This window comes from Myiozetetes cayanensis, unplaced genomic scaffold (genome assembly GCF_022539395.1).
Source record: "Myiozetetes cayanensis isolate MyiCay16 unplaced genomic scaffold, myiCay2020 scf9, whole genome shotgun sequence".
Taxonomy (NCBI): domain Eukaryota; kingdom Metazoa; phylum Chordata; class Aves; order Passeriformes; family Tyrannidae; genus Myiozetetes; species Myiozetetes cayanensis.
In genome coordinates, this window is record NW_026088185.1 from 23,139,229 (window position 1) to 23,159,864 (window position 20,636).

The following is a 20,636-nucleotide window of genomic DNA, read 5'->3' on the forward strand; positions in this document are numbered from 1 at the left end:
TGGTTGGTGTGGGCTGGTTGGGATGGGGAGCGGCTGTTTGCCTTGGCTCCCTCCCTGTTTGGATTTCTCCCCCGTGACTAATCCCTGCCCTGGCCCCTCCGCCCAGCTGCCTAACAGCAGTGTGCCTTTTCTTCCCGCCTTGATGTCTTCCAGGTTGTCGGCCCTTCCTGAAAATCTACCAGGCCATGCAGCCCGTCTACACATCGGGGATCTAGTAACTATCTCCTTGCTGTGGGGGCTTTTCTCCTCCCCAGCGTGGGGGGCACAACAAGCAGGGGAAGGTGGAGAGGGTCAAGGCCAAGTCCCCTGCAGTCTGGTGCTCTGCGCTTAGTCCGTTTGGTGTCCAGGGAACTGAAAAAAAGGGGCGTCCTTTTCTTTGGAGGTGGTAGCTGGCTATGCTGGGCCTTACTGGGCCCTTCTGCTGGGAGGGCTGTAGTGACTCTGTGTATCAGCAGAGGGAGCCTGGGGCTGTGCAGAGCCTGGGGCTGGGTGTCCCTGGAGGGAATGGCGACAGAGATGGGGACACCTCCCTGGGAGATGAAGGCATTTCTTCTCTCCCTGCCCAAAGAACTGCTCCTCCTGCTTGGATTAGTCCTAAAAGCCCCCTTTCTTTCTCCAAAAAAATATTTTCCTCCTGTTTTAATCTCCCCACAATTCTTCTGACACTGCTCCTGGGAACAGGCACTGGTGAAGGCAAAGCAGGAGTCAGTTTCTCCAGCCTCCCAGATGCTCTGCCAGTGTCACATCCCAGTCTGGGACCCCTGGCTCCTGGCCTTCCTGGAGGGAGCAGAGCACCTCACCTCCAGGGTACTATCATCTTAACCCCCTGGACCAGGATCTCCCTTCCCTGCAGTCCCTGTTAGCTGAGATTTACTGCCATCCCAGTCTCGCCTTTCAGCTTTTAATAGACTGTTTATGGGATGCCTGTAATAAACTCCAGGTTTATCTTGCCTGTGAAATCCAACTCCCTTCTTCCTTTGTCTATGACTGCTGACGCCACCACCCAGAGGCATCCCCTTGGTGGTACACTGGGGAGGGGAGGGCTTCCATCAGGGCAACTGAGGCAGGGAGAAGAGTCTTCCCTGAGATTTATCCCTCTGTGTCCAATGCTCTGCTTGACTATGGGAGCTGGATGGATGGCTGATAGCCCAGTCTCAGCACTTGGACCCTGGTCAAACCCTCACACCCAGCATTTTTCCCACCCTTCCTGAACTGTGCCTCAGTTTCCCCTTCCTGTCCTCCTTCCCCTGGGAATGAGTGCCCCTTGGGGTGATGTACAGGACCCTCCTCTGTCACTGTGGGAACCAGCTCTGTGCTTTGCACCTTTCCTGGCTGGATTTGGGTATAAGGGCTGGTTGAGGTGGTGCTGGGAGCTCTTGGAGGCCTCTGCACCACAACTCACATCCTCCCACCATCCCTCTCTGCAGCAACGTGCAAGGAGACAGCCAGACAGGCATCTGCATCACCATTGAGCCCGGCTTGCTGCTCAAAGGTGATATCTTGGTAAGGATCCTCAGCTCCGCTCCCTGGGTAGAAATCAGCCAGGGTGGTTGGCTTGCGTCGGGATCCCCAAATTCCCCTTTGCCAAGCTCTGGGGGCTTATTCTGATGGCCCACCCCCACTCCCCTCTGCAGCTGAAGTGCTACCACAAGAAGTTTCGCAGCCCTACCCGTGATGTGATTTTCCGTGTGCAGTTCCACACGTGCGCTGTGCATGACCTTGATGTTGTCTTTGGCAAGGAGGACCTGGATGAGGCCTTCAGAGGTAACTGCCCCAGCACCTCCCTGCTCCAAACTCCCTCATCCTCCTGTCCCTGTAACTCTGGTCTCATCGTGGGGCATCTGGGCACCCATGCCAGATGGGCCCAAGCACGGCAACCCTGCTCCATCTGCAGGGTGTGGTGCTGTGTGTGGACTGGTGGCAGCATCATTCCTTTTGCTACCCAAATGAGTACCGATGCAGAGGGGCTGCCTTGGGGTTGTTCTGGGGGCTGAGATGCCCCATGCAGGGTTATCCCTGCCAGCTCCCAGCCTTAAGCTGGACTGTGGGCATGTTTGGGGTGACTGTGTGGGTGTTACTGGAAGTATAGATGGAGATGGTCCCTTTACTCTGCTCTCTCCCTGACAGATGACCGCTTCCCTGAGTATGGGAAGGTGGAGTTTGTGTTCTCCTATGGCCCTGAGAAGATCCAAGGTATGACTGACTCAATGCCTTGGAGTTTTGGAGCTGGACACTGTCTACTTTCCCCCTCCTTAGTTATATCCCCTCCTATCTCCCTTGCAACCTCCTCCTGCCCCATTGCAGCCTCTTTGTCACCAGGGTAGGATGAGAGGTCCAGGCAGTGAGGCTGATCTAGGAGCACTCATGAATGCCCTATCATTCACATTTCCCTGAGAGGCTGCTCTCCAAAGCACTTGCTGGCCCAGGAGAGAGAGAGGGAGTGCTTGGGAATGAGGGACTCCCTGCCCAAAGATTCCAGACCCATGCACACTCACTGTCAGCCTGCGTGCTTGTCTCTAGGCAATCCCAAAATCCCTAGGCAGCCTTGTACACCTTGTTTGTGGGTTTTGATGTACATCCTGTGCCCATCCTTAATGCTACCCTTCCTGTAGGACTCTCCCGCCTTACCCTATGGCTCCTTCTCTTTCTTCCTTGCCTGAACCTTTCTCCATCTCCTCTCCCTGTCCCACTCTCGCTGGCTCTATTGTCACCCCAACTGATTATCCTGCCTATTCCCAGGCATGGAACATCTGGAGAATGGGCCCAGTGTTTCTGTGGACTACAACACATCTGACCCACTCATCCGATGGGACTCCTACGAGAACTTCAACATCCAGCGTGAGGACAGCGCAGAGGGGGCCTGGACTGAGCCACCCCTGCCCAGCAAGCACCTGGAGAAAGGTTAGGGCTCACAGGGTGCTCAATGGCCAAAGTGTCCCTGTGGGAATCTCCCTCACCCCAGGAAAGAGGACACCAGTGGGCAGCAGAGCTGAGGGCAGATGGCTGCTGCTGAGAGGAGTGTGGCTGTGGGATGGGAGAGGAAGATCTTGTGGACTTCGACTCCTGCTTCAGTGCCAGAGAGCTTGCGCTCTTGTTCCAGCGCTTTCACTCTCAAAGTCCTGTTTGCATGAGCAGAGTCCATCCCTGGTTTATGCCCCAGAGCAACCCAAACCCTAGGTCTGCAGGACTTCATGGGGGGACAGTTAGGTATCCCAGCTCCTTTCTTATGCCACAAATGTGGCCGGACGTAGGCGTACCTTAGTTATCCCTGAGGGATGAGAATGTCTCACTGGCCTTGAAGGGTATGCAGCATCTCTTGGGGCTGGGAAGAGCCCCTTGAGCACCTATTTGGCTGCAGCAAGTCGACTGCCCTCACCCACTTGGCAGGAATGGGCAGGACTTGTATGTCGAAGGGTAGTGGACCCTGTCCCAGCAGCAAGGCTGCCTGTGGCCGAGCAGATGCCTGGGTTTTCCTGGCCCAATCTGGAGAGGCGTCCCTGGAGCAGGGACAGCTGCCGTCCCTGAAGGTCAGCGGCTGCTTCGAGTGGGAGCTGTGGGCGGCTATGCTCACAGCGCAGGGTGGGAGCTCTGGGTGCCTGAGGCAGGTGAGAGTGTCTCTGGTATGGTGGTGGATCCAGACGTGGGGCAGCAGTGCAGAGCTAGCACAGGCACTTGCCTTGGCACTGGGCAGTAAACAGGCAACTCGTGATGTCCAGGCTCAGCTATGTGGTGGGGATCTGGGAAGCTGTGGCTTGGGCCCCAGGCTGGCAAGACTGCTTTGCAGCCCCCTCCTGTCTGAAGAGGCCTGAGTACCTCATTGCATGTGTTCCCCTCTGGCCCCCTGGGCAGAGCTTCTGCACTCCCAGGCCCTTGTAGGGCTACTTCAGCACTCACCTCTGTCCTCTCATGGGGGTTCTGGCTGCAGAAGTACCCCAGGGCTTCTCTCCATCCCCTCTTGGGGGTCTCAGCAGGTGTCAGGGCTGCAGAGGTGTCTCTGTGCACTGATGGGGCTGTCCTCCCTGCAGGAGGGTGGCGATAGGGAATGAGGGCACCTTGGATTTGTAAACAATGCCCCAGTTTGGAGATGAGCCGGGACTGTTGAAGGGTGAAGCCAGAGGCCGGCAGCTGCCTTCTAACCCGTGGCAGTAAAACAGCTGTGAGAAGCCCATCTATAGGGGTCTCTCCCGGGCTGCCCCAGGGGCACCTTGAGAAGCAGAGGAGAGTCAGTGTGGGCTCAGGGGGCCCTCATCTTCCTTCCTCTCTGTCGGCACTTTTATCCAGCCTATCCTAAGCCGGGTTAGGGACCCTGGTGCCCGGCTGTGCAAGGGGGGTCCCTGTTTATGGTTGTTCTTGCCTTATTTGGTCAGGGAATTGCACGCCACATTTTTGGCACCACCAGGCGTGAGCGAGCGGTGTCCGGGGGCGGAGGGGGGTGAGGTTGGCACCGGGACCCACACTGGGCTGGGATCAACCGCTACTCCTTGTCCCTGCCACTGCCTGTCCTGCCACTCGGCGAAGGCTCCCCACAGACTGTCGCCGCAGCCCAGGCCAACGGGATCGGCATCGCCTGCCAAACGGTGGGTCCCCCCTGGCAGTGTCTCTGCTGGTCATAGCTGTGCTTGGTGGAGGTGGATGCCCTTTCTCCAGCAGCTTTGTCTCAGCATGGGACATCCATATGGGCTGGGGGTGCCTGACAGGGTGGGATAGTCCTGTGGGATCCCAAAGCTAGAGGGGCAGAGAAGTGACTGGGGATGGTGCCTGTCCTGGTTGGTGTTCCCCTTGCCTCTGCTGTGCTTATCCATGGGGACTTGGGGAGGGGGAAGCTGAGTTGCAGCAAGGTTGTCAGCTGACCAAGGTCTTCCAGAGCAGGGATTGTGAGAGGGGGTCTGAACCCCCACATCTTGCTCTCTGGCTGAAGGGACCCAACTGGGTTCAACAGGCGGGGTCTCTCTCTCAGTCACCCCCACAGCACAGGCTGGCCCTACCAGTGGACTCACCCTCTCGCTTTACCCAGGCAGGGTCTCTGCTGCCCACCAGGCTTGGGCTGCCCTACAGTCCTTAGGGAGAGTGGGGTGTGCTCGGATACCCCCACTGCCTATCCCTCTGCCCATCATCCATGTCCATAGGGCTCTGCCTGCCCTCCTTCCTTCTCCTCAAAGAGGCTTTGGGGTCAGTGGTGGCTCCATGGCAGATTCCTGCTGCGGTGCCCATAGCCATTAGTTGGCTGAGAGGATGTTTGAAGGCTGAAGGGAGGTGATGGTGTGCTTCTTCCTCTGGCTGTTTTTGTGGTTGCCAGCAGTGTGGTGACTTTCCTTGGGGTGTCAAACTGGGTCCAGGAAGGCAAAGACAAGAGGAGACTGGCGGCTGGATGTGTCACTGCTGGGTTTGCAACTGGCTGGAGGATTAATGCAGAGAAATTTTTGGTGTACTGCAGATGCAGGTGGGTAAATCTGGATGGAGAATATTTATGGCCTGGCTTGGTTTTGCTGAGAAAACCAGTGCTGATGGAGAACAGGGTGCCGGGGCTGGTGTAGAGTCAGCAGAGGGCTTGTCCCCGAGGTCTGGATGTGTGACCGTTGCAGGGAGACTCCAAGCTCTGCCACCCTGGGTTGGAGTGAGAAAATGCAACAGGGCTGGGCGTGTGTCCCCAACCCGGCAGCTCCCTATAATGACTGGCCCTTGGACCCACTGTGGGCTGGCCCTGCCTGCCCCCTCTTTTTACTGGAGCTGAAAGAGGGTGGCTGGGGCCTGGCCAAATGCAACATCTGCAAGAGAGTTGCTAAATCCCCACCTGAGTCATGGTTCTGGCATAGAACTCTCCTGCAGCTCATCCCCACTCACAGGGCAGGGCTGGCCGGGATGGGGACTGGGATGAGCATCTCACCAGTCCAGTGAGGGGAGGTCACAGCAGACCCTGAACTCCATGTGGCAAAGGTCAGGGGGTCCCAGAGCCCCACAGATTGAGCTGGATGCTGATCCTGCATCTTTCTGTGGGGCAGAAAGTCCCTTGATGGGGTCACTGTCATTTGTTGGTCACCCATGGGTTGGGCATCTCATGGGGTACATCTTCCCTAGTGGGGTCAAATCCTGCCCCCCTTATCAGGGGCTGAGGCTGCCCAGGAGGGCAAGCCAGGCAGTGCAGAGGCAGAGAGCCAAATGGGCCAGGCCAGAGCTGTTAAATCCATTGCTGGAGCTGCTCTCCCCCCACAGCTGGATCTGTCCCCTGGCCAGGCTTGATGGGGACGGGGGTCACTGGCACTCTTCTTGCCTTCACCAGCTGACTAAAGCTGAAGGAATCTGATTCCCACTCCTCATTCTGCCCCTCTCTGCTGCTCTCTGCTCTGTCAGCGGCAAGGTAAGGGCTTGTTGGGGTGGGTGTTTAGTGGGGCAGTGGGGACCTGACTGGGCTTGAAGGGGATCCATAGGGAGTGTCCCCCTTGCTTCTGGTTATTCCCTATGGGAAAAATGCTGGAGCATCTACAGGCTTGGCTAGACATTTCAGCTGGAGTGTGGCTATTCCCAGGGCAAGATCTGTCCTCTGACCTGGTGTCTGGGGTTGTGATGTGTGTGGGGGTAGGTAAGGTTTGTTGCTGCTGGGACTGGGAACCAGGCAGGGCTGGGATGCAGGGAGAGAGAAACTGACTGGTGGAAGGAAGCTCAACCCTTTCTTTTCCCCCTTTAAACTGTACTTGAAGTCAAAACTTGCAGCAGTGTGTATGTATAGAGCTGGGGCTGTCCCCAGGCAGGAGTGGGGAGCTCTGTTTCTAAGCCCAGCCACACAGCTAAGACAAAAAATAAGGCAGAGAAGCAAGCAAACTTTGGAAGTTCTGGAAGGATGCTGGCTTGGCATGTGCTACTATCTGGGAGCAAATAGGGCTGTGAGTCAGGGGGCCGGCTGGAAACACTGCTCTCATCCCCTGTCGTCATCCATGGGGCTATGGGAAACACACGATTCGAGGGATTAGAGTGCAAGGAGCCTCGCGTTTTGCTGAGTATGTTGGAACAACTCAGGAGTGGAGTCCTGAGCATGGGTTCAGGCAGGGGCCTGGACATGGGGGTGGGCTTGCTGTCACCTGGAGCAGCAAATTGTCAGCACCATCCCAGCATGGATTTTGCCTGGGAGGGAGCAGTGTGGTCTCAGACAGCTCTGCGGTGGAGGGGATCCATGCCATACCTCTTGCCACGGGACAGGGCAGCACGCGCATCCTGCAAACAGTGCTGGCACATCCATGCTGTGCCCGTGGTGCTGGCAGGGCAGGCAAGGGGGTTGTGAAGACGGGTCGGCAGGGTCGACTGTCCATGGCTGCTTTCCACTCCTCTTCGGCTGCTTTTTAAGATGGAGAAACTCAAGTCTCCAGCAGGGCATTTGGATTCGCAGACCCGTCTGGGTTTCAGCATCCCGTGTGGCCTGGAAGGACATCCTCACCCCCAATAGGTCGCATCTTTCTGGGGACAGGTGTGATGTGTGCGTGCAGGAGGCAGGCAGGGCTGGGTGTCTCAAATGAGGGGGTCATCCAGCGGGGTGATGCTCAGCGGCCGGTGGGAGGCGGGTAGGCTGTCCAGCTGTCCGGCTGTCCGTCCTGCCTAGGAAACGGTTAACGTGGCGGAGCCCTGCCCGTGGAGGAAGTAGTTAATATTCATAGCTGGAAGCTGTCTGTCTGGCTGTCCTCCCTCTATGGCTCCCACCCTCTCCGCACCTCACTGAGGTTAACTTAGGCTGGGGCTGGGGCTTGGGCGGCCCCGCCGCCCTCTACGCGCCTCTCCCCTTCCCCTCCCGCTCCTCCCTGTGGTCCCTGTGTGGTCTGGCGCGGAGGAGAGCCCAGCCGCACCTCCTTACTTCCAGCCCATCTCCTGCCTCTGCCACCTTCGGCTCCTCCATCCTCCCCTCCGGCTCCCCGTGTCCTGGGGTTCCCCATATCCCACCCCTTCCGACACCCCGCCGCCGTCGGGGTGCCCCTCTCGCGGCCCCGCGGGACACGGCGCTGGGAAGGGAATAGCTCCCTCCGCGAGAGGGAAGGCAAAGCCAAAGGGACAAACGCCAACCCAAGCCAGCTCCGGGCCGTCGGCTCCTGTCCTGGACGGACGCACGGAGCCGGCTGTGGACGCCGTTCGAGCTGCCACCACACCAGCTGCCCCTGGAAGGCTCTGGTGCTGGAAGGGGTGAAGGAAAGGGATTTTGCTGCCTGCTCCTTCACTTCGCCTGTGATCCTTTCTTCCCCGTCCCTTTTGGTAAGTCCTGACTTTGCTTTTCTTTGGGCTGGGGGCTGGGTAGGGAATTCGTGGCCGTGGAGACTCAATGGCTCAGGGATTGTGATTGCTCGTTGCTGTCATATCTGGACACAGGATGAAAACAGAGTTGAGGAGTCTAAGCTCTTCTCTGTGGTATTTAACTCACACCCTTCATCCTACAAAGGGTCCCGAGACCCTAGGATCTTCCTTGTGGGCTGATGCTCCAGAGATGCAGTGGGATCAGGGCTCTGGGTAGTGGGGACTGAAGGCAGCAGGTGGGATGTTGCTGGGGGCAGGACAAGGGGAGACACGGTGGTGCCTCAACCTTATCTTCTGCACCTCTGCAGAACCCTGGACAGGATTTGTGCTGGTGCACGTTTCTGTATGGTGCACCCCACGGTGTGTGAGGCAGATGGCTGGGATTCTGGGGATATGAGCTAACCCGCTTCATATTGTCATGCTTGTCCTGGACAAGTGTTTTTGCTGGGTGCTGGACAGGGAGAGGACAGAGTGCCCTGCTGGGGCGGTGAGCCTGGCAGCAGGGCTGGGACCAGGCTGGTCTCAGCTCTTCCCCCAGCTGCCTCCTTACAGCCAGAGCAGATAGAGCTTGAGCAGAGCTGTGTCTGGGGCTGAGCCCAGGGCAAACCCAACCCATGATGAGATGGCACAGCCTGCCAGGCTGGAGCTGCTCCGACCTTCAGGATGAAATCTGACCTTGCTGGTAAATGCAGACACTTTGCTAATGGGGTCCTGGGAACCTATTGCTTTGAGGATGGCTGCTTTGGCTAAGGCAGTCTGTCCCCTCATGCCTTTTTCTTTATTTTATTCAGCTTCTCAGGTGACAAGCAATAGATAGTCATATGAACGATAGTGTGACCTGAGGGTGGTGGAGGGGCCCTGGGAGTGGTGGTGAGTAGCAGGAATTGTCTCATGGCATCAGAGCACAGGGGGTAAGTGGTGTTGAGGACAGGATGAGCAGTCAGGTGTGGGGCAGAGCAGCCACAGGATAAGGGCTTGGCTGATGGTGGAGGTGTCACAGCGCCTTCCTTGCTTGCTACTCTGGTACTGCTTTTGGTGGGGGGGCAGCCACCAGACCCCCCATGTTCCTGCTTGGCCAAAGGGTCTGGGGAAGGTGGGACAGGGCACTTAAGGCTTTCTGGCTCTGCCGTGAACTTCACTGTGCCCCATCCTGACCCCTCTTGGAGATATTTCTCCCAGCTCTCAATGGCTCTCAGTGGCCATGGGGCAGTGCACAGCCCAAAGTGTAATTAAAGCCTTTGCCATCTATTTTATCCCTTGGCACCATGTACTTTCATTTTTATTTATTTGTTCCCTTTTCCTTTCTATTCCTCTGCCCTATTTATCCCAACCCCCACCCTGGCTTTTGCCCTGTTTCCTAAGACCAACCAGCATCCATTGCTGCCATCAGACGGGAGGGCTGTGCCTTTTTCCCCATCTCCAAGCAATGTCAGCCTGTCCAGCGTTTACACTGCCCCTGGACGTGCTGCTTTTTCCTTTCTCCCTCCATGGGGAGGCTTTCCCTCCCTCTCTCCCCCTTTTCCCCATAATGGGTGGTGTTGTGGAGTCAAATGCTACCAGTTCTTGGCTATACTGGCTGTATGAAGGAGCTCTGAGTCTCCGGGAGAAAGTCTCATCCTTTCCTGCACCGAGTGCTCAAAGAGGAACTCGCTGCTTGGTCCTGGGACATCTTCAAGCTAAGGGGAGGCTCTGGGGCTCAACTGCCTCCTTGGGATACTGCCAGTAGAGATTCAGGAGTGGAAAATCAGCGACAGGGAGGGGGCTGTGACTTGGTAGGACTTGAGCTCGGTGTTATTGCCCCCCTCTCCTTTGTGGTGAGGGGTGTTGGTGGTGTGGGAGCTGCTGGAGTGCGGGTGCGGCGTGGGACTGGTTAAGCTGTCCCGGCTCGGAAGTGTTTTGCTTGCAGATAGGACCGCTCTGATTTCACACTATCGTGTTAGGGCCGTCTTCCGTCCCTGAGTCAGCTGCCTGGCCCCCTGCCAGGGAAGAGTCATTTTTTCCTCCAAAAGAAAGTGTTTAACACTGCTCGCGGGACCTTCCAGGAAACCTCGGCAGGGAGCTGGAAAAACAAGAGTCTGCAGCCTGGTTGGTGCTGTGCTTGCTCTGGTGGGGGGCGACGTGGCTTGGGGACCATCCCCATTGCTCTCAGTGGCCGACATCCCTTTCTGTCCCCGAAATCTGTCTGCCCCACTTAGAAAGGTTTAAAAGATGCAGACAGTTGTGATATTGATGCTGCCCCCAGATGGGAGCTGGGGGGCTCAGAACTGGAGTGCAGGATTGCTGGTGGTGATGCTGCCGTGCCCTGCCTGCCCCCAAGACTTTTGGGGCTGCAGAGCCGACTGCCCACACTGGACTTAATTTATGGCGCCAGGGCCTCCCCAGGAGCAGATGCTGCATGTTCAGGGTTGGGCAGAGGTGCTGCCTGTGTGGGAGCTTTGGGGCAGATCGACCTGGCCTGAGAGAGGAAAGGGAAGAACAAAAAGTATGGGAGCCTGTCTGTAGCCAGGGAAGAAAATGTCAAGGATGTCTGTCTGTCTGGATCCATGCATCATCTGGGAGGAGAGTGGGCAGGGAGAGGGAAGGTGGGTGTGTGTTTCATCTGTCCTTCACCCGTGGGCTGAGTACATCCATCCAGCTGGAGATAGAAAGAGCTACGAGGCCAGATCTTGACTGCCTCCACCTGTCCTCCTACAGCCCTGGTGTATCTCCTACACCCTCCCTGTTTGCCTCCCTGGTGCCACACAGCCCTTTGGGGCTGGCTGAGCCTTGTTGAGCAGTGATGGCTGACTGTGTGGGGAGCACCACTCCTTGCCAGCCATGGAGAGGACTTGCTGGGAATGATGCCTGGAAACAGAGCAGGGGATATTTGGTGAATCCCAGTGGAGCAGGTGGTGCTTGCGTGCGAACTGGGGGTCTGTGGGGGTATGGGTTTGGGGGGATCTGGCTCCGATGTCTCTGCATGGTGGCGCCCATGGGATTGTGGAGGGTGCCGAGGAGGCGCCGATGCTGGTCGTTAAGCGTGCTGGCACATGGAAGAAATCGAAACCACCAGCTAATGGGACCCATTAGCTCTGTGCAGAGAGCCAGCAATTGATCTGGGGTCTCGTGTTCGTTTCTCCCCCTGCAGAGGTTGGGCACACGCAAGGGCCCCTGGATGGGAGCCTCTACGCTAAAGTGAAGAAGAAAGACTCCCTCCACGGCAGCACTGGTGCCGTCAACGCTGCCCGTCTCCCGCTCTCGGCAACGCCCAACCACGTTGAGCACACACTGTCAGTGAGCAGCGACTCGGGCAACTCCACTGCCTCCACCAAGACCGACCGGACGGATGAGCCAGGGGTGGCCGGGGTGCCCTCTGGCCAGGCGGTGCTGAGCCCCGAGGAGAAGCAGGAGCTGGATCGTCTCCTTGTCGGCTTTGGCTTGGAGAGTGCGCCGCCCATGCACAACCACGTGCCCGGCCCTGTGCCAGCACGCCTGCCTGCCATGCCGGGCCGCCACGTGGTGCCAGCTCAGGTGCACGTCAATGGGAACGCTGCGGCACTGGTGGCTGAGCGGGAGACAGATATCTTGGATGATGAGCTGCCCAACCAGGATGGGCACAGCGTGGGCAGCCTGGGCACGCTTTCCTCCTTGGATGGCACCACCACTGCCAGTGAGACCGGTTACCAGGAGGCACCCCGGGTGGGCAGCCTCTCCTCCCTGCCCAATGGCCCCTCGAGCTGCAATGGGGCCGAGAAGCTGCTGAAGGAGGGGCTGTATGATGGCGAGTCGCTCTCCAATGGTGGCTACCCCTACAACAACCAGAACACCCTGATGGGCCACCACCTCCGTGATCCGCTGCCTTCCTTGCGGCCGTCGGCATCCACTCAGGAGCACCTGGCTGGCTACCCACAGCGCCCACCGGGCTCCCACGCCCCGGGCTGGCTCCAGCCCCAGCCGCTGCCGAGCTCCCAGCCCTACCTGTATGGCTATGACCACCCTGGAACCTACCGCTCCCGGTCCTTCCCAGCGGTGGACACTGCCAAATACGATGCGAACCCAGGGCTGCCCCAGGCCCCAGCTCGCAGCACAAGCAGCCGGGAGGCCGTGCAGAGGGGCTTGAACTCCTGGCAACAACAAGGAGGGAGCCGACCACCTTCCCGGCTGCAGGAGGGTGGCATGGAGAGCCACAGCCCCAGCATCTCCAGCTGCAGTCCCCAGCCCAGCCCACTGCAGACGGTGCCCCCACACAGCCACAGCATGCCTGAGTTCCCCCGGGCGCCCTCTCGCCGGGAAATTGAGCAGTCCATTGAAGCCCTTGATGTCCTCATGTTGGACCTTGCTCCTGCCGTCCACAAGTCGCAGAGTGTGCCTGCCACCTCCCGTCAGGACAAGCCGGCGGGACCCCTGCACTCCTCCCTCTCGACCCAGACCGTGTCTGGCCTCTACGCCCGGCCCACTCCACAGGTGGCCCAGCCGAGGTCCTTTGGCACGTCTGTGAGCCCCATGGTCTGTGAGCCTGGGGGCAAAGCCTATTCTCCTGGAGAGCTGGACTACGGGGTGCATGAGTATCGGGAAACCTATTCGCCCTACAGCTACCAGCTAGGACCACTACCGGAGTCGAGGAGCTACAGCCATGCTCCAGCAGGAGCACAGATGGGCACTCTCCCAGTCAGCACCTCCTACAGCCCTGTGGGGTCTCAGCAGCTCCTCACCTCCTCCCCGCCTTCCCCCACCGTCCCAGCACAAATCCAGATGCCCCTCAAGGGACCGGAGAGCTATGAAGACCTGTCGAGGTCGGCAGAAGAGCCCTTGAATCTGGAGGGCCTGGTGGCCCACAGGGTGGCAGGTAGGATTCTTTGATTCCTTGGGGGGATGGGGAGGATCGCATGTCCCAAAGTGCCGGAGCTTGTGGGGGTGGAATGCATGGTGGAGCTGGGGAGGAGTGATGCGGCGACACCTAGTCCGTGCCGGATCTGGGCTTGGGACTGAATCACCTGCCATGAGGGCATGCAGGGCTGCATGGGGACAGCCTGTGCTACTCTTCTTTGCTAAGATCCCCCCTTGAAGCTTGCTGTCTGCAGCAGCATTGCCCAGAGGTGGGAAGGGGCGGTCGAGGGTGTCATACCTGCCCCCATCCTCAGGCCTTTAGAGTACAGGGCTGGTCTGTCCCTGGTGGCAGGGCCAGTCACTGGGTCTCAGGGGGCTTGCTTTCTTTTAGGGAGAATATGGCAGAGTTTGGGAAGATGTTTTCATCTCTGGTGGAGGGTGTCCTGCCTGGACCCCACTTGGACGTAATGCTCTACCTGTGTGAAGCATGCTCTGGTGTAAGATTCCAGCTGCAAACTTGCCTTGTGTTTAATGTAGCTGGGCTCATCCCTGATTTCAGGATCTGCTTTTTCCCTCTGGAGTGCTGGGTTCAGTGCTCAGACCTCCTCCCTGGGTAGCTGGGGTGCTGCTGGAGTGTGGACTATGCTGTTGTCTGGCAGCTGAAGTTCTGCCCAAGAGGCCCAGCCAGCTTGGCCTGGGGTAGTTTGAATCTGGGCTTAGCCTTGGGGCGGTGGTTAGGGGCTGGGAAATGTCTTCCCAGTCCTGCCAGAGGGGTTTGGTGCTTGGCTGGGTGAAGTACCAAGTGTCAGTTCTGTGGCTGGATGATGGCATTAGCTCCGTGCTGTGGAGGGGAAACTGCATCCTCTGATCCCCTGTCCTCCTGCAGCTCCAGCTCAGGGGCTTTGGGGACACAAGAGTGTTCCAGCCCCTTGGGAAGAAGGTGCCATGGCCTTGTGGCAGCTTGGTGCCCTCCTTCCCTGCTGCTTCAGCTGCAGTTGTTGAATTGTGGAGCGACATTTGGGAAGGGCTCGGGGCTGTGGGCCAGCTCGTGATGCTGGGCTTGGCAGCTCTGTCCTTTCCAGCTCTGTGCTCAGTCCAGAAACTCGCCCGGCATTAGAGGGAGGGGGAAGAGGCTTGGCTGGAAAAATCCAACAGCTCCAACCTCCCAGGAGTGGGGGCTGAGTCACAGGGTGGGGGGCAGGCAGGGTACCAGTGGCAGGGATGGGAATGAGGAGGGTCACAGAGGTGTTGGAGGAAGTTTGCATCCATCTGAACCCGACCTCAGTGATCCAGACCAGATTCACAGAGGGTCACAGGGCTTTTGCAGAGAATTTAAACAAACCTAAGGACACAAGGATGCCCAAACCGCACTGTGTGTCTGGCCTTAGTATTATAAGGAGCACATGCCTGCTCTCCCCTGCTACCCCATATACATATAAAAAATGGGCTGGAAAAGAGGACAGTTCTAAGGAGAGGAGGAACAGTATTTGCAGTGTGTGGGAAAAGGATGCTTGATGGTGTCTACCCAAAAAAATCCACCTCCTTAACCCTGGGGTTAGAGCCTCAGGGCTGGGCTGGGGTCACTGTTATCCTTCTGCAGCCACTGGGCTTCCCAGGGAGGAGAGAGGCATCGGTGGGATGGTCCCAAGCCTGTGGCCACCTGTCTCTGCTGGAGCTGGGCCGTCTGTGCTGAGGTGGGGACAGCACAGGCGGGTGGCCTGACCTCTGGCGGGAACAAGGTGTCCTGAAGCCTCTGTTGGGAGGGGACGGCTGACAGGGACAGTGGGGCACAGACGGGTTTGTTTACATTCCCTGCTGCTATAAATTGCCCACTTGTCCTAGTGCAGAGATGAGGAGCATCTCACACCTCCTCCGTTCTTGAGGGGGGAACGCTCCCATTCCCGCTTCCCACTGATGATGGAGGGGAGGAGATGGCACAGGGCAGTGCTGGCATGCCCAGTATCTCCCCACAGAGAGGAGGTGGTCCTGTCACTTTCAAGTCACTTTCATCTCCCAGCGAGGCATTTGGGGTCATCTCTTCATGTCCCAGCCCTGAGCATCCCATGATGGAGGGGACCTGGACGGTGCCACCCCCAGGGAAATGGTGATGGGGCATTTGTGGTGTTGCACAAGGTGGCTGGGAGCCACCACTGATTTTTCATACAGGTTTATGTGGTGCCTGGAGCCAAGCAATGGAAAAGCATCTCCAAACAGGGACTGAGCTCCCTCAGACCCCAAGTGACCCCAGACTCATCTGTTGGAGCCCATCTAATATTTTCTCTTCTTTTCTCTCCCTCTCTCTCCCTATCGTATCTCGTGACATTTGTCCTGTCTGCCCCTTTCTCTCTCCTTGGGGGATCGTGTCTGTCCTCTGTGATCTCCCACCCTCCTTGCACTCCCTGTCCTGTTATGCTGGCAGAGTACAACGCCAAGCTCAGGGAACTCAACAAGAGCATCAAAGTCCCCCGTCCTCCTCTGAACCAGCAACGGTCCTTCTCCGGTTTGTTCATTCCACCTCCTTCCTTGTCTTTCAACCTTCCCTGTCCATATTCTCCTTCCTTCTCCTGCATTCTTTCCTCTCATCTCTCCTTCCTTTACCTGTCTTTTCTCTCCCTCCTTCCCCCTCCTTTCTCTTTCCCCCTCAACCCTCTTTCCTTTTCTATCCCTGCATGCTGAGTGCTCTGTGTGTGTTGCATGGATGTGGGATGGAGGAAGGTTCAGGAGACCCTCCTCATGCAGGATTGATTCCCTTTCTTAGCAGAGTGATGGTCAGGGCTCCCCTTGACCTCTTCCAGTGATAGGGGAGCCCCTGGCCCTGGGTACAGACTCCCTTGCCTGGCTTTTGCATCTCATTCAAGCCTGGCACTGCTCGCTAGTGAGGTTTTAATTTCTGGGCCAGATCCGGACCCTTGCTCCAGCCGCTCCAAGCTTTGCCCTGACCATGTCTCACCTTCTGGGTCTGCCCTGGTTGATAAGTGCTGGGGACCTGCTTGGTGCTTGTTGTGCACCCACTTGTTCCAGGGCAAGCAGGAGGAGGGAAATGGCATTGGGCTGGGGGCAAAGAGTGGGGTGTGGAGTCACCAGCTTTCTGTGTGACCTTTGTCTCTCCACTGGCACCTTGCATTTCTCCCCAGGAGGACCAAAGAGGTCCCTCCCAGTCCTCAGTACAGAGTAAGTTATTTTGCTGTGCCCATGTGGCGTGATCAGGCTGGGAGGTGGGGGAGTGGTAGACGTGTCTGTGTCTGGCAGGATGGCGTGAGCTGGGCTCTGGCAAGGAGCAGTACAGGGCAACTTCTGTTCCTCATGGAGGCAGGGAGCAAGTTTGCATGTCTTTTCCCTGGGTGCTGTGTGTCCCCCTCTGGCTTTAACTGCTCAGTGCCACATCTCGAGGGTTTTGCCCTTTCTTGTCCACTGTGGGGTGGCTGGATCTTGCCTGGAAGTAGTTCCAGCATCTCATACCCCAAAAGCATCTGTCTCCTGATTTTGCCTAGAAACCTGGCTTCCTAGCTGCAAAATTACCTGGGTTTGCCATCCTCCTTCCCTTGCTGTTGTGCTCCTGCCCTTCACTGCCCTAGAGCTGTACTGAGTCCAAGGGCAATGGGTTGGTACCAAGTTAAGGACTTAAATGAGCAGCAGAAGGGGTGACAGTCCCGCAGGTGTTGGGTGTGAGGGTGAGGAGTGGGGTGCAGGCTGCTGCTCCCCCTTTGTGAACGGGAATCTCATATCCTGCAGCTGACCAGGGCATCCTTGAGACAGTGACAGTACCATGGCTAAGGGAGGCTGTGTGTCTGCTGAGGGGGCACAGCAAGTGAGGGAAAGTAGAGTTTGTTTTTCAAGCATAGTTTCCAGCCCATAAATCACCCAGGGGGTTGGGGGAGCTATGCTCAGAGCCTGGGTTTCCTCCAGGCTTTGCTCCGGGCGGCCTGTGAAGTTTCCCACTCTCCGCTCCTGAACAATGAGTTCCTTTTTTCCCCTCTCCTCCCTCCCCTCCCTGTGGCCCCGGCCGCTTTCCATGTCTGGGGAGTGGAGCAGCCAAAGCTTGGTGAGCTCCTGAGTGTCCCAGTGGGCCAGATCCAGCATCCTGCTGCTATGTGACACACAGCCCTGGGGATGGAGCAGGGAGACCCGTGCTGTAGATGTGTAAAATGCACTGACAGCCAGGCTCCAGCAGTCTGCTGTTAGGGCTTCCCAAATGGAAAATGCAAAGCAAAGCAGCCATGCACAGCTTGAGGAGCCAGTCCCTGCCTCTCTGAAGTGCTTGGGCCCTGCAGCTCACTTTGGGATGGGCTGAGAGTACAGGAGAACCCACAGTGCACAAAGTGGAAGGGAAAAAAGAAAATATAAGAGGTTCCTTTGTTGTTCCCCAACATCTTGTTTCTCCCTGTGCTCACAACTCTGGGCTTCGCTCCTTTACAGTGGAGAGCAGGACAAAAGATATAGGGTGGCCCTATACAGTGCTGCTGATGCCTGCAAGGCAGCTTCCCAGGGACCCTCTCTGTCCCCTTGTTCCCTCCCTGGGTCTTTTTAATGGCTGTGCCCCATGCAGGCGAGCACCTGCAGAAGGGATCGGGAGTTGTGTTTCAAAGCTGCTCTTAGTGGAATTTTCCAGGCCGCCTCCGCGACTGGAGCCAGCCCTGTTGGCTCGCGTCCCCCGCCTCGCGGCCTGGCCTCCTCTCCCCCCGAGCTGTGATTTTATTGTTGTTGCCATTCACTGGGCTGATTATTTAGAAATGCACCCAGGCCACCTCCTTCCCTCCCGCGCTCCCAGCCCTTTCCCCACTTGCAGCCATTTCCCCAGGGCCAGGAAAGCTCTGGTGAGGGTGCCGAGCGGTGAAGAGGGGAGGTCAGCGGGCGCGAGGCGTGGGTCCTGTGTGGAACCCCGGGGAGTGAGGGGAAGCAGCTGATGGCTGGTTTTCCTCCGCCAGCCCGTGGGAAAGGAGTTGGTGTTTGGAAAGTGCATTTCCTGGAGCGTGATGCTGGCCTCTCTCCTTCTTTTTTTCTCCTTTTTCTCTTTTTTTTCCCTAATGTACTGATCAAGGAGGATGTGAGTGCTCTCTGGCTCTGCGGGAAAGGTGGATGGGACAGTGCTGTCACCTCTGTTAGTGGGGATGAGTGAGTCCCAGGGAGGAGCAGGAGTCCCATGGGGCTCTGAGCTGTGCCTGTGATGCTCTGTGGCATTCCTGTGCACTGAACCCGGCACCTTCGTCCATGAGCCCTGATTAACCTCTTCGTCAGGCAGAGGTGTTTGGATCCTGTCCACACAAAGAGTGTGTTTGGATCCTGTCAGGTGCTGGGAGAGTTGAGCTCCCCTGCCCTGTGCCAGCTTTTTCCCTGTTCCTGGGCTTTACCCCAGCCAACGGGGTTCTACCAGGCCCCACAGCCCAAGAAACCCATTGTCCTGTGGTGACTTGCTCACTCTGTTCTTCCTCCCAGGCTGCAGGCAGTGGTGGCTCATACTACTGGGGTCTGGGGAAGGAGATCTGGGGGTAGATGGAGAGGCTTTGCACTGGAGACAGGAGATCAGAAGTAGTTTGTTTGGGTTCCTGCACCATGCCTCTGTTGGGTTCTTTCTTCTTGACCCAGTGCTCCCTCTGCCTTGAAGACTCAAAACCCAGACTTTTTCTGCTGCTGTGGTTGAAGCCACATCTGGCTGTGGGAGCAGGGATGCAGCTGAATACAGCTGTCCTAGTGCTGGAGGATTCCATCCTTTCCCAGTGTGATGCTGTCAGGAGGTCCTGTTGCTCCCCAGCTCTGCAGGGCTGGGCTCTCTGGGCTATTGTCAAGGTTCTCTTGCCCCTTGCACCCACTGCTGGAGGTTGTCGTCCCTGAGAGTCTATTTGTGCTTGGGAGGGCTAGTGCAGCAGTTTAGCCACTAGCACAATCCTGTCTTGCTTTCTGACCTGGTCCAGGGCCACTGCTGTCTGTAGAGTGTGTCTGCTTTAGCTCATATCTGGTCATACTGGTCTGGGAGTTAGGTGCAGGTGAGTGCTGAAGCTGCTGTCTCTGCTGGGCAGAGTCTCTTCTGTGGCACACAGCCCTGGGGAGATCTCTCAGTTCAGCTGTGGAGCATCTCCTGCTGGTTGCCATCTCAACTGGCAGCTCCTCACCCATCTCCAATCCTGTGCTTGCCCTGCAGGGGTGCAGTCCCGGGACAAGCCTGCGGAGGAGAGCACTGTCCCTGCCCGCAAGCGGACCCCCAGTGACAGCCACTATGAGAAGAGCTCGTCAGAGCCCAGCTCGCCCCGCAGCCCCACTGTCCTCTCACCTGAGGTGGTCAGCACCATCGCAGCCAACCCTGGAGGGAGGCCCAAAGAGGTGAGCTGGGGTGGGGGAGTGCTGGGATGGGGGGTTGTTTGTCTGGGGCCAGATGACTCCAGGGAGGGGGAAGGCTTGATCAGCATTCACAGCATCCATAGAGTTGGAGATCAGTGATGCTGTTTGTGGTAGTGGTGGGGGTGGCTAGCAGGGAGGAGGTGAAACCCTTCCCTTTGCCCCCTCTGCCCCCTCCTCAGGGTGCCCATCATATGGACAGGACTGACTCTTTCTCCTGCTCTCCCCAGCCTCACCTTCACAGCTACAAGGAAGCCTTTGAAGAGATGGAGGGTGCCTCCCCCACCAGCCCACCCTCCAGCGGCGGTGAGATTTCTCCCCCCACCCCAGCCTTCCCCGTCTCACCACAAACCCCTTACTCCAACACCTGTAAGTGCCGTGGCTCCGGGAGCAGAGGGGCTCGATGGGTGGCTCTGGGCAAGCCAGAAATCTGCCAAGGGCCAGACAGCTCCAGGCTCCAGACACCCACCGTCATGTTAACCACTCCCCCTCTCCATCCTCCTCTCTCCTCCATATCCCATTACTCCATGCTGCTATCAGCATCCCACTTCCTTCAGCATCTCATGCTTTGCATATTCCTATTTGTGTTTTTCTACCCTCCACTCACTGGGGTGTTTTTTGGATGGCATCTTAAAGTGGGATGAGGAGAGGGGCATGCTTTACTCACTCCATCCTGGTTCTGCATCTCCCTATCTTTCCTGCCGGCATGGCAAGAAGGGAAGCAAGACCACGGTAGCAGGCGAGTGGGAGGGAAGCAGAGGGGACTGAAGATCAGGAGGGCAGACTCACACACTATAGTACTTCTTGCTCTCTGTTTCAAGGGCAGGAGAGGGAAAAAGGCTAGGATGCATGTCCTTTGCATGCAGCTTGCCTCTGCATTATCCCTTCTTTATGATTAACCCTGACTGCAGTTGCGGTGGTTTGTGTGGACTGGATTTGTGTGACCAGCTTGAATGACGAACCCTGATGAGCAGCTGCATGTTGGCGCAGCACAACACAGGCTGGGCCAGTGCAACGGAGCCACCAGTCAGCTGGGAAACCCATTAAGAAGATGGCAGCCCCCTCCATCCCCTTTAAAACACTTTTGTAGGCTGAGGACTGAGGGATGCTTGGGCTGAGCACAGCCCCCTCTGATGCCATATCCTGGTTGTAGTTGGGGCCACCTGCCCCCTGTAGCTGAGCCCATGGGGCCTGGGGCTGTTTTCTTCTGCACTGTTGCTCTTCCTTCCTTG

At 57.5% G+C, this 20,636-nt stretch overlaps 1 protein-coding gene across 12 annotated transcripts in view; it reads left to right on the forward strand.

The window, feature by feature from the left end:
* TNS1 (tensin 1) overlaps positions 1-20,636 on the forward strand; it is a 62,230-nt gene that overhangs the window by 24,058 nt on the left and 17,536 nt on the right. For 9 of the 12 annotated variants that reach the window (XM_050339579.1, XM_050339581.1, XM_050339586.1 and 6 more), the window contains 8 exons: positions 154-214; positions 1,428-1,503; positions 1,635-1,764; positions 2,128-2,193; positions 2,740-2,901; positions 11,396-13,093; positions 19,211-19,389; positions 19,635-19,773. In XM_050339579.1, coding sequence (XP_050195536.1) covers positions 154-214; positions 1,428-1,503; positions 1,635-1,764; positions 2,128-2,193; positions 2,740-2,901; positions 11,396-13,093; positions 19,211-19,389; positions 19,635-19,773 — 2,511 coding nt within the window. The remainder of the gene's footprint in view (positions 1-153; positions 215-1,427; positions 1,504-1,634; positions 1,765-2,127; positions 2,194-2,739; positions 2,902-11,395; positions 13,094-19,210; positions 19,390-19,634; positions 19,774-20,636) is intronic. The other 3 variants (XM_050339577.1, XM_050339580.1, XM_050339587.1) reach the window with 2 other exon arrangements.